Source organism: Lepisosteus oculatus, chromosome 12 (assembly GCF_040954835.1).
Source record: "Lepisosteus oculatus isolate fLepOcu1 chromosome 12, fLepOcu1.hap2, whole genome shotgun sequence".
Lineage (NCBI taxonomy): Eukaryota > Metazoa > Chordata > Actinopteri > Semionotiformes > Lepisosteidae > Lepisosteus > Lepisosteus oculatus.
In genome coordinates, this window is record NC_090707.1 from 17,721,660 (window position 1) to 17,733,901 (window position 12,242).

Below are 12,242 nucleotides of genomic sequence, written 5' to 3' on the forward strand. Positions count from 1 at the left end.
GTAATCAGAACAAGCCTTTACCAAAGTGATTGAAAGGTTAAAGTGTAAAGAAAGAAAGTAACTGCAGATGCTCCAAAGAACTCCAGCTTATCTGAAAAGCATGGCCTGGCCTGGTCAGGCATAGCTTTTTCTGGAGCTGGATCGCTTGTCTTTATTCGTGCTGGGCCTAGTCATGGCAGTGGCAGAATCAATTCTGAGAACATGCTTCCATCTTTGTGCTTCACAATGCCCCATGACAACGACCCAAAACATCCAGCCAATGCAAGGACTTTAATGGATAACAAAATGGGAAATCTGGTGAAGTCGCTCACCAGATTGAAATCTTATTGCTCATTCATGTTCTACGCTGAAGAAAAAAAAATGTTAAGTTAGAACACACTAAGAACAGGAAAAAATTGGTTGCTTTAAAGCTACTTGCATGGCTACACAAGTGTGTGGTAATCTCAGTGGGTATCAGAATTCAGGGAGGTTTAGCCTAAATGGGTTATGCAACCAGCTACTGAGTTCATGTGAATGTGTCTTTATGACTTTTGATCATTTGAAATCACTTGGCTGAACAAGTTGAATGTATATGATGTAATATGATCAAATGTGTGCATAGACTTACTTAAAAATAAAATATATATTACATTGTTTTTATCATTCATATTATTCTTTTGATTATAAATACAGATTGCTTGTCTGTAAATAAAAAATAACAGCAGTCCCAACTCTATATTTTTTTATTCTGCAGGAGAAACAAGTATGCATATGATTAGGGTTCTGTAACAAAAAAGGTAACTGTGCTCTTTATTTTTAAACTGGATTGATATCCGCAGAGAAACTTGTAGGGTTGTTTTGTGCAAATGTTCTTTCTGGCCATTATAAACAAATTAAGAAGGTAGAGACGTTTCACACATGTAGTGACGATGTAATACTTTTTTGATGCTATACCTGTTCTTTGAAGACACTTGAAATGAGCAAGTATGGAAGAATTTACCATTTCGGGCTCTTCAGTGATGGGGGAAAAAGTGAGTCTTGCCACACGGGGGCAGTGTTGTAACATGGCTACGCTGTCGAATCGTGCGCAGTAAGTCACTAAAGCCAAGACATAAAAGCTTTTGAGAACTAAAGAGACTACGAATGCAGAAACCCCACAGTGAAATAAAAAAATTGCAGCACAGATTTATTTCAACAAACTTAACAAAACATTGCACATTTTCAAGTAACATGCCTTTGAAGACCCCTTTTCACTCTTTCAGGGAGTTCACCTTGCTAACAGACAAAGGAACACTGAATTGTGACAAGAAAATGAAACTAAAAGAAATAAACAAACTCAGACGGTCATCAAATGGCAATGCAAAAGCAAGGATTTTTTTTACATTATACAGAAGTCATACATTTGAAAACAAATGTAAAAACAGAATCTCAACTTCTTTGCATGTATTAGACCACACACTCTGCAGATGCAATACTAAATCCCATGCAGTTACATTCAAAGGTACATACTGTAGGAATCTTTTTAGTGCCAAATGATAAAAGATGAAAACTTCAGTCTCAAGCATTACGGTTAGTTGCTGGCTCTTTTGTTCTGTTTATCACATGTATATTAAATGGATCCATATTTTTCAGATTTCCATGCCATATAAACCCTCACTTAGTGAATCACTTGGCTTTTTATTTGAAACCCCCTATTCTAAACAGAAGTCCAGGACACATAATAATTGCAACCAATACCGGAGAAATAATTATATTATGCAGTCATCTATTATGCAAGTCAACCTTAAGACTAGCAGTTTTAGTTTTGACCACAGCAGTCTCAAATGAAATGTTGGTTGTAATCAAATTTCATATGAGATGTGTAAGCTAACTATGTTCTATGGAAAGGATGCTGCTTACAGCATGGCTGATAAGATAAGATCACTTTATTGGCCATATACAATTTCTTGAATTAGGAATTAATCTTTTCACATACCCCAGCATCCTCTCCATGAGACACAGACAGGGAGAGAAGCTTGGGGTCAGAGTGCAGGGTCAGCCATCATACAGCACCACTGGAGCAGTTGGGGTTAAGGGCTTTGCTCATGGGGCCCAACAGAGTAGGCTTCCTCTGCCAGCTGCAGGATTTGAACCAGTAACCTTCAAGCCACAGGCATAGATCCTAAGACACAGTGCCACTGCACCACAGCAACAATTACTGTACTAGCAAACCCAAACCAAAATCAGTTTAGAAACCTGGAGTCTTTATGCTAGCTACTTACTATGGTGAAGCAAAGTTAAAAAACATTTTTTTAAAGATATCACTGATAAATCAGTATAATATGAACGGCATTTAGTATTTAATAAATGCAATGATAATTAAAATGTGTCAATACTTTTGTCTTTGACAATAATTTCACCAAAGCTGCAGATGGGAGTTACAGTACCTTAAAGCTTTAAGGAGTGAAACATAGACACCTCATTAGCTTGCACTGAAGTGTCATTTAATACACTGTAACACTTTTGAATTGGAAACTGTACTTGTTCCATGCACCTCTGGTGTTTAAGTGTCTGCTGTTACCTAATAAAACCCTTTTCCCCCTCAGCACTGAAACACTTTTATCAGCAGTCACTGGACTGCCAGCAGACAGACTTGCTATCCATCTGTTACACTTCCAGTGTCTTTGATCCTGGTCTGGAAACAATCAGCTCACTGCAAATAACCTCTTCAGACCCTTCCAATATGGTTTCAGACAATTACACAGCACAGAAACTGCCCTTGTTAAAGTTACTAACGATATTCTTATGGCTGCTGATTCTAGTTTATTGTCTATCCTATTTCTCATAGACTTACTGTAAGTAATGCTTCTGACAGTGTTGATCATGACATTTTACTCTCCAGTCTTGGTTCAATTCGTATCTAACTGATTGATTCTTTGTTTTCTTGGGGGTTTTAGTTCTGAAGTTCTCCAAGGGTCGATACTGGGCTCTGAGTAAATTTGTGCCCCCTTGGTCAATGTAAAAATCACATGGTGTGAATGATCATTTCTATGCTGATGATACTCAAATCTTTGGCCATAAATACCTGACACTGATGTATCTAATTCTGCATTCTCTAATTACACCTGTGATACAAAAACCTGGATGTAAAATTTCCTTCACTTAAAACTGTGACAAAACTAAGGTCATGCTACTCTGCATTAACCAGAGGTTAATGCGCAAGCATTATGTGTTTAATTCATTACATTAGGTAAAAAAATCTTCACTAAGCTTTTCTTGACCAAAATTACTGCAGATTTTCAATCTGCACTCTGCATTCATTTGATTTAGGTGTTACTGCAAGTGTGATTTAGAAGACCTCAACAGTTAACATGTTAACATCATTATGTTTGAAATCGGTCTACCATGACAATTTGATCAATATAATTTTAAGCCTAAGTTAGTTAAGGCTGCCTCTGGAGGCAGTGGAACTCGAATGGAATGATACTCTAACCCCCCTTCTGAATTTCTCCCATCTCTAATTAGTGCTTTGTATTTTGGAAGGTTTGCTTTTTAAAAAGATAATTTTCAAATGATATCAGTTTTATAAGTCAAATTGTAATGTCAGGAGAGTCAGCGATAACAACAGTCCTTGATAAGGTTCAGCACAACTATTTAAAAAATAGATGATAAATTATTCTTTGATTGCTTGAAAATAATAACAGATTCATTGTGATATATTTCTAATCAAATATCTGGGTCAGAAATTTATGACACAGAGATATCTTTCAGATGATTGAGACAACATTGTTTATTCCAAATGTGCTTTGTTTCATCATTTATTTTTTTATGAATTACTTATTATTAATTAATATAATTATTGCTGTTGCTTTCATTTTGATTGCTTTAGTCCAAATGCCTGTTTTCATTATCAATTTAATTGAAAGGGAATATTTTAATTCTGTCTTTTAAAGAAAAACAAGACTTCAAAACATACAAAGTAGTTAATCAGGATAATCTCATTTCATGTCCACTGAAGCATGTTTTTTTAACCACCAAGTAGAATAGTATCCACATTGATGTGACACTTGTGGTAAAAGGACCAGAAAATTATTCTATAGTTATACACAACCTGTATCCTGTATTTCTTGTGTTTATTTTAAAACAACATACTTTCTTTTAAAAAGCAATTAGTTATCACTGTCTTTGCACTATTTACCAAATGAGCAAAACCTTTTGTATTTCCTTTGAATATAGGATTTTTTATCTTTATTACCTGTGATTATTTTATATTGATAACATATTATGGTGATAGTATTAACAATGACATTATGATTATTATAGACTACATAAATCTCTGCTCGCTTTAAAGAAATATTGTTGGACTTTCTATTCAACAACTAGCAAAATAAATGTGCAACCATACACACATATATCCCCTAATAAACTACAGGTGTGAAAAGGAGTTAAAATGGGCTCTAGGGTTAAAGATCAGTGTCACCTGTAAACTCTGTGTGAGGGTTTGATTACGCTAAACGTCAGTGGCTGTGGTGTAAAAAAAGCAGCCTAGCAATTAATTGTGCACCATAACCAGCAGGATTTTAGTATGTTAACAAATAGAAATTGAGGGTTTGATTACGCTAAACGTCAGTGGCTGTGGTGTAAAAAAAGCAGCCTAGCAATTAATTGTGCACCATAACCAGCAGGATTTTAGTATGTTAACAAAGAAACAGAACCAGCCAAGGGCACATTTAAAGGAACATCACGTGTCATAAAAATAAGCACCAAAGCATGGAACACTACATTTGAGTCAAGAAAAAAGGATGAAACGTTTTCAGTTTCAGGTAATACAAATGCACAATTTAAAAATGTCAAAATAAATAAGCAAAACAAAAATCTTTAATGTGCATTTTGCTTCTTTTTCATGAAACAACAAACTATAGGTTAAAAGTGATTATGTCAAATGTTTTCAAATAGTTTTCATGCATTTATACATACTGTATGTTTGTACACAAGGCACAGACACTGTGTTGAGTATTTGCATTGCAAGCATTGCTGTGGGCCTTAAGACAACCCTTAATAATTGCACAAACCAATGAAATAACACAATTTAATTAACCCAGAGTCCAAAGCTTTGATACGTAAATAAGAGATGGCTCCTGCATCTTCCATTTCTTAAAAAATAGATATGTACAGTACAAAATAGACAAAATTCCCAAACCATTCCTGCAACAGATATTTTAAGCAACATGTGTTAAGCACACAATAACAGACCCCTAATAGAGATCAGTTTGGTGAGAACAGAGATACCGTCTATTTTCTCCCCCTCTCCCTCAGTATTTAAACAGCAGCTTTCTATTTCAGCTGCTTGGCTAGATGATAAGTGCACTGAAAGATCTGAGTCTGGCTTTTTGTTTGTTTAAAGGTGCTGGTTAACTCCTTTTGCCAAAAACTAAACAGCACTACGTCAGCTGTATATTCTACTCACAGCTGCAAGCTAAACGCAATTAATAGCTGATTGTGCAAACGGACACTTTTCTCCAATGTGGCTTTCTAATTCTCTGACATCGACGGGCCAATAGCTGGATAGCAGAAACTTCTACCTTGACATCTGTCTAATGGGCGGTCAAGCAAATCCCATCTGAGTGGCGAAAGCGAAGGACAGAGCGCAGAACTCCGGAAGCACAGCCGTCTTTCCTTGGGCTGTATTTAATAAAGCTAAAAGGCAGACAAGGGACCCTTCAGAGGATCCTTACAACCTAGCTGGTGTTTTCAGGAGATGTGCTACAGCGGGGTATACTGCTATTGTTGCCTGTACTGCTAGCAGCACTTGTACTGTCACTGCTGGTACTAGCTGTGGCATTTTCTCGGCTGCGCTGTCGTTCTCTGTGCAGCTCGTCCCACTTGGCTCTGTTGGCACTCATGACGTCAAGCACTGGCTGCAGCTTGGGGTTCACCTTTACTAGAGCCTACAGGGGAGAAACAAGCATTTAGAGCAGAATTAAACAGGAATACAAGCTATGGTGTGGTGAGAATCTTCGTTGTGGAATAAAGCCGGTTACAAACGGTGGCAATGGGCTTTTCAAAATGGAAAACAAAAGAGCTACCCACACTATGAAAACTGGCTCAGCAGGCTAACAAAGAGGCACAGAGCACAAATGAAAGGTGAAATTACATAGAGCAAGATTAACATTGTGGGCCAAGAAGTTTTGTTAGATAAGGTCAACAAGACTTGCAAACAAAAGCCTTCTGTTTTTAGAACCTCTCTCGTAGAAAAAGCAACTTCATATAATTTACTGTGGTAGGCAAATTGCAATGAAGGTTGTAAGGGAGAATTAAAATATGGGAGGCAAACAAAATAGAAGTATACAGAAGAATGGGAAGGCACAGCAAATCAAAGGACATCCAAGATACACACATGGTAAAACCATGAGAGACCTGCAAAAATATGGTACAAAGTTACCGCTGTAATCACTGTTATCTCTGAAGAGCTGCCCTTGTCGTGTCAGTACCTTTTTTTTGTATAGATTCTGCTGAATATGTTCTTATCATCCCTTTCACTGAACAGAGAGCTTTACTAGTCAAAGAATTATAAAGTGATTATTAAAGTGATGAGTTACAATTTATAATACTGATAAAATCATTTATTTTTTCTCCAGAAATTCTGGTCTAATCCACACATACTTGTTTGATTTCTTCACTTTTGTCTTTGTGTGTAATAAGAACCAAACAGCAACCTTAGTGAGAATGCAATCACTCTTCTAATTTTGTTTTCTGTTTTTCTTGCCTCTTTTTGCCAATTAAGCCTCTCTAATATCCTTTCTTTCATAAAGTAATTGGCAAATTATCTCAAAAGCAATATGGCTGTTTTTATTTGTTTGCTGCAAAGCTGGCAGCTTCTCTTAGAGGCAACTGAATAACTGTTGAGAGCATTTGTCAGGACTGCTAATTAACATACATTTGATCAACTCTAGCCAATTTGGAGGTGATTCCCACAACACAAACAAAATTACAAAATAAAACAAAACATATTCTTCAACAATATTATTCAAGAATATTATGAGGGGACCTGAAAACTTCAAAGATAGAGACAATCAAGCCAATAGATTTCTTATGAATCAATAGTGAAACACAATCCAGTGGAATCTAAGTGCATTTAAAACTGAGAAGAGGAGGCACTTCTTTACACAACGAGAAGTGGGAGTGTGGAACTAGCTATATTGTTGAAGCTTCTTTCAAGAAATGGCTGGATGAGATCCTTGGCTCAATAACTATCCATCAATTCATCCATTTTCTTGGCATTTCTTCTAATTCCATGTCACAGGGGAGCCGAAGCCTATCCCAGCTAGTTACGAGCGTAAGGCTGTGTACACCGTGGATGGGACACCAGTCCATAACCGGGCTACAGACGCAAACATAACCATGTGCACACCCACACCAGAATTTTACCAGAAGCCAATTAACCTACCAGTATTTCTTTAGACTATGGGATGAAACTGAAGAAACTGGAAGAAACCCACACGAAAAAGGGGAGAACATACAAACTCCACATAGATACCACCCCAGGTCCAGAATTGAACCCAGTTCCCCAGAAAGGTGATGAAGTGATGCTAACCTCAATGCCACTATGCCAGTTAAGGATCAATTGTTATTTTTTAGAAGCTGAAATGTTTAATAATAAAGCATTTGTTATAAGAGGTTATGGTATCATTTATACTTTAGGAGGATCTGTGTTAAATCAAAAAAACTGCATAAATTAGGAACAACCATGCTGTATATTCATTATTATTCATGAATGAAGCAGAGGGTTTTTGATTAACACTAGGTTTCTTTTCCTTCTATAAATAAATGACTCACTGTTTTTTATTTCAATATTTTTTATCAACGGTATGGTTTAGGATGACAAGTTTAGTTTCAATATAAAATGAGAACTTGAAATTAAAGACAGAAAGCACCGTAGATCAACCAGACAAATAATACAGAAATTTTAATGACTGACAGTTTGTGCTTCTTGCAATTTGTGCTGCCTTTTTTCATTGCGCTTTGTAAGTCTGTATAAAATCCCATTTGCCAGATGATACCAACTCTCTCTCAATGCATGATCCACACAATAAGGCAAAGCTTAATATTTCTTACTAACTCTCACTAGACTTACATAACCTCATTAACATGACGGCAGTCGCCTAAAGCTAATGCTTGCTGCAGTATTCTCAGCTTGCATCTTCTCTGTTAAAAGCAGGCCAATAAGAGCAAAAATATGAGGTAAAGAGAAAGAGAAAATATTCCCAAGAGACATTCTGCTAGAAGCTAAACCAGGTATTTTTTTCCCTCTCTCAAGAGTGTATTTGCCTCTCCATTATGAAGCATTCTGAATTCATTCTTGCAGTGCTGCAGTCAGCTTGCTATTGCTAGCCATACTGTATACAGTATAAACTGTACAGCATATACAGTGTACAGGCTGTTGTAATACTATAAGTATATGAATCCTGTATCATTAAATGAAGACATCACAATTACACCGCAAACTATAGATAACAGAGTTTGTACGTCATCCTGCAGTCTTTGCAGCAATGAAAAAATATGTATGAAGATATAGGGTTTTCATACCTTTCTGCCAATAATGCCAAATGCTTTTAATCCAAAAAGATATTATACCCACGTCATAAATGTGGATTATACACATGAAAATTAATTTAGCATCTTTAACCCATGAGGAGAACTGCTGACCACTACACCCAGAGCTTAAAATTTTATGAAAATACGGAAAAAAAAAACTTACTAGCCTCTTGGAAACAGATCAACTTCTTATATAACATTAACACTGATTTTTGAAAGGCTCTTGTGAATGTACAGTATGTACATACTGTAACATAAGCTAACCTGCCTGCAAGCGAAACATATCTTGAGTACCGTAAGCGATATTGCTCTCATTTACAGGAGTCATGTACATCTTTCATTATAGCACACGCTGGACAAACGCACAGTGCTTGATCCACCCACCCACACCCTGGTACGCCTTGCAGAATTGGTCCTCACACTGAACGCATTCTCTTTCAATAATCTTTTTTACCAACAGGTCAGTGGAGTTGCCATGGGCACCAGAATGGGACCCAGCTATGCCAACATTTTTGTCGGCTGGGTAGAAGAACGCTTCTTCGCCTCCTACACTGGCTATGTCCCTGACCTCTACAAACGATATATTGATGATTGCGTCGGTGCCGCCACATGCTCCAACGATCAGCTCGAGTTCTTCCTGCACCATTTCACCAACTTCCACCCGTCCCTCAAATATACAGTTCACATATCTTCCACCACTCTTCCGTTTCTAGACATCCACTTGTCTATCAACTACCCCCGACTTTCCACTTCAGTTTATTACAAACCCACGGATTCACACAGCTACCTCCTGTACAGCTCATTTCACCCCAACCACACTAAAAACTCTCTTCCTTTTTCACAGTTCCTTAGGTTACGAAGACTATGCAGCGACGACATCGACTTCGAGAACCAAGCCCTCGAAATGTACTCATTTTTTATCAACAGAGCATATCCCAGCAGTGTGATTGACAGGGCCCTTGCCCGAGCCAAAAACACCCCCCGGACCATCAACCCGATCAGGAACTCCCGCCGTAACAACCGCATTCCCTTGGTGCTTCCTTACCACCCTAACACATTTCCTATCCCCAGGACCATTAACCAGAATTTTTCCATCCTACAGGATGATCCCTCCATTGGGGCCCTCTTTTCTGATCGCCCTATCATCTCATATCGCCGACCACCTAATCTGCGTAACCTCCTTGTTCACAGCTCCCTTGACCGCCCTCAACAACCATCCACACCAGGCACTTTCCCTTGCAACAGAGCTCGCTGTATCACCTGCAAGTACACAGCCACCACCACACTCATTCAAGGCCCCTCAGGACAATTCCGGATCACCCAGACAGCATCTTGTACCTCCAGCAACCTTATTTACTGTATCTCTTGCAGTAAATGCCCAGCCATCTACATTGGAGAAACAGGAAGGAGACTCGGAGACCGCTTCAGAGAACACGTCAGGGCTGTGAAGATTAAAGATCTCTCCAAGCCCATTGTTTCTCATTTCACCTCTGACGGCCACGACCACACTAATCTCTCCGTCTGTGTTCTCAAAGACGGTTTTCCGAACTCATACATCAGAAAGACCACCGAAACTAAAATTATTCTGCAGTTAGGATCACACATTCTCCCTTCCCTTAACGACAGATTACTGTTCTTTTAAATTTTCTCCATTCATTGGAAGTTTCATTTCACACCTCTCTGCACCCATTCTGACTTCACACCTCTTGATTGGCCTCTCTTTCTGTCCCCTGCTCCCGCCTCTCACTCCTCCTCCCTCCCAACCTTTGTTCTCCCGCTACTTTACCTTTGCCTACTGCCCTGTCTCTCTCACACCTGAAGAAGGCTCCACGGCCGAAACGTTGTGTTCTCTTTCTTCTTTCTTTCAGCATGGAATAAACCTATTACTTGTATCTTTCATTATAGCTGTATGCAGTAGACATACAGTAAGTGTGACATGTTCTAAGCAACCAGTCAAGAGACATTCAAAATCCTATTAAGAGAAATGTACAGAGCTTCCCAAGTGACACAGTACCTGTAAACAAATTATTCCACATGAATATGAAGTTTCCCCACTTCTTGAACGATTAGGGTAAATACAAAAGTTTCAAAATGACTATTTTATAACATGACATGCCCAAATTTAAGTGAATAGTTTATCTCTGGGCTCTTAAGAAAGAGCAGTTTTAGAACTAATACATCATAACATTGTACACTGTCAACCTTGTGTCTAAATATTTGTGAAAATTAGTTCAATTTGTTAATCCTCTGTAATTTCTTAACCCTTAAGGTAGCACATTTTGAAATTCATGAAGCACCTATAGAGATAGTAAAAATTAACAATTCCTTATACTTATATAACACTGTAGCACAGCAGGTGTTGGCGGCACCAAGGGGAAGGGTCATTTCATTTAGGCCAGTCACATTCCTCAAATTCTCACAAGGAAATCACTGAATTGGCTGCACCTGGAATCTCTAGCTTCCTATAAAAGCAGCTCCTGTGGTCTTTTACACAGACCTTCATGGTTAAGAAGAACATTTGAAGAAAGATATGGTAGTTAGAGAGAGCTTCTTGTACAATGAATCATAGAATGATTATAGTGGGGGGTAATATTGGTAGCAGCCTTGGTTGTTTTCCGGGTTAGGGCACTGGTAATTAAGAAAGTGGTTAATGAGTGCACCTGGCCAACCGGAATCAACCAAGTGAGGTTCTTGCCACTGCTATCTGGGGAGTTGTACAGTTACAGTTACAGCTCATGTGGGGAAAACCTCTTGCCAACCTATCTGAAAGGGGATCTTTCACAAATGCTTTTCTGGGCACTCCACTCAAAGTGCTTTATAGTTAATGGGGACTCCCCTCCACCACACTAATGGGAGGCATCCACCTGGATGTTGCAACAGGGGCCAAAGTCCATCAGTGAGGAGGAGAACAGAGTGTTGAAGCCAATTCATAGATGGGGAGTATTAGGAGGCTGTGATTGGGGAGAAGGCCAATGGGAAATCTGGGGATTTTTAATGATTTCCCTGGGGTTTATAATGATTGCAGAGAGTCAAGATCCTGGTTTTGTCACATCAGAAGGATGGTGCCTTTTTACAGTATAGTGTCCTTGTTGCAATACTAGGGCATTGGGACCTCCATAGGCTGTAGGGTGAGCGCCCCCTACTGATCCCATTAACACATGTTCCAGCAGCAACCTTAGCTTTTCTCAGGTGGTCTTCCATCCAGGTTCATGCCTGTTTAGCTTCAGTAGGTTGCCAGTTGTGAGCTGCAGTTGTGGCGAGGATGCATATTTAGTTGGCTGAAGCTGTTCATTAGATCATTAACAGGTCTGCATTACCTAAGTATACATTTTACCCTTTTAGACAAATCTTGGGAGCTGTTCTTTTCCTTTCTAAAGTGTTACATGTTGAGTTAACATACAATAAAAACAATGACTATTAAAAATTATACTCACAAGGGTATAAATCATATTTTTTGTTTTAAAATAAAATGTTCGGGAACGGTGCTCTGCCAGATCAGCTTAGTATATAAAAAGACTGATCCGATCTTTGAATCTTTACCAATATTTTCTTGACATGGGCTATTCAAAATGGAAAACGGGGAGTCTGACAGCTTAAGGATCAGGGGTGTGAACGTGAGTGGGTTTTTGGAGAAAGTTTAAATTTCTCGGAAGACTCTACTGGTTAGAAATGCACAGGCATTTGAAGTG

At 38.5% G+C, this 12,242-nt stretch overlaps 1 protein-coding gene across 1 annotated transcript in view; it reads right to left on the bottom strand.

The window, feature by feature from the left end:
* Nucleotides 1-1,149: 1,149 nt before the first annotated feature.
* Nucleotides 1,150-12,242, bottom strand: part of pde11a (phosphodiesterase 11a) — a 97,581-nt gene continuing 86,488 nt past the window's right edge. The window contains exon 20 of the mRNA XM_015358865.2: nt 1,150-5,906. Within this exon, the coding sequence (XP_015214351.1) occupies nt 5,697-5,906 (210 nt within the window). The 3' untranslated portion in view covers nt 1,150-5,696. The remainder of the gene's footprint in view (nt 5,907-12,242) is intronic.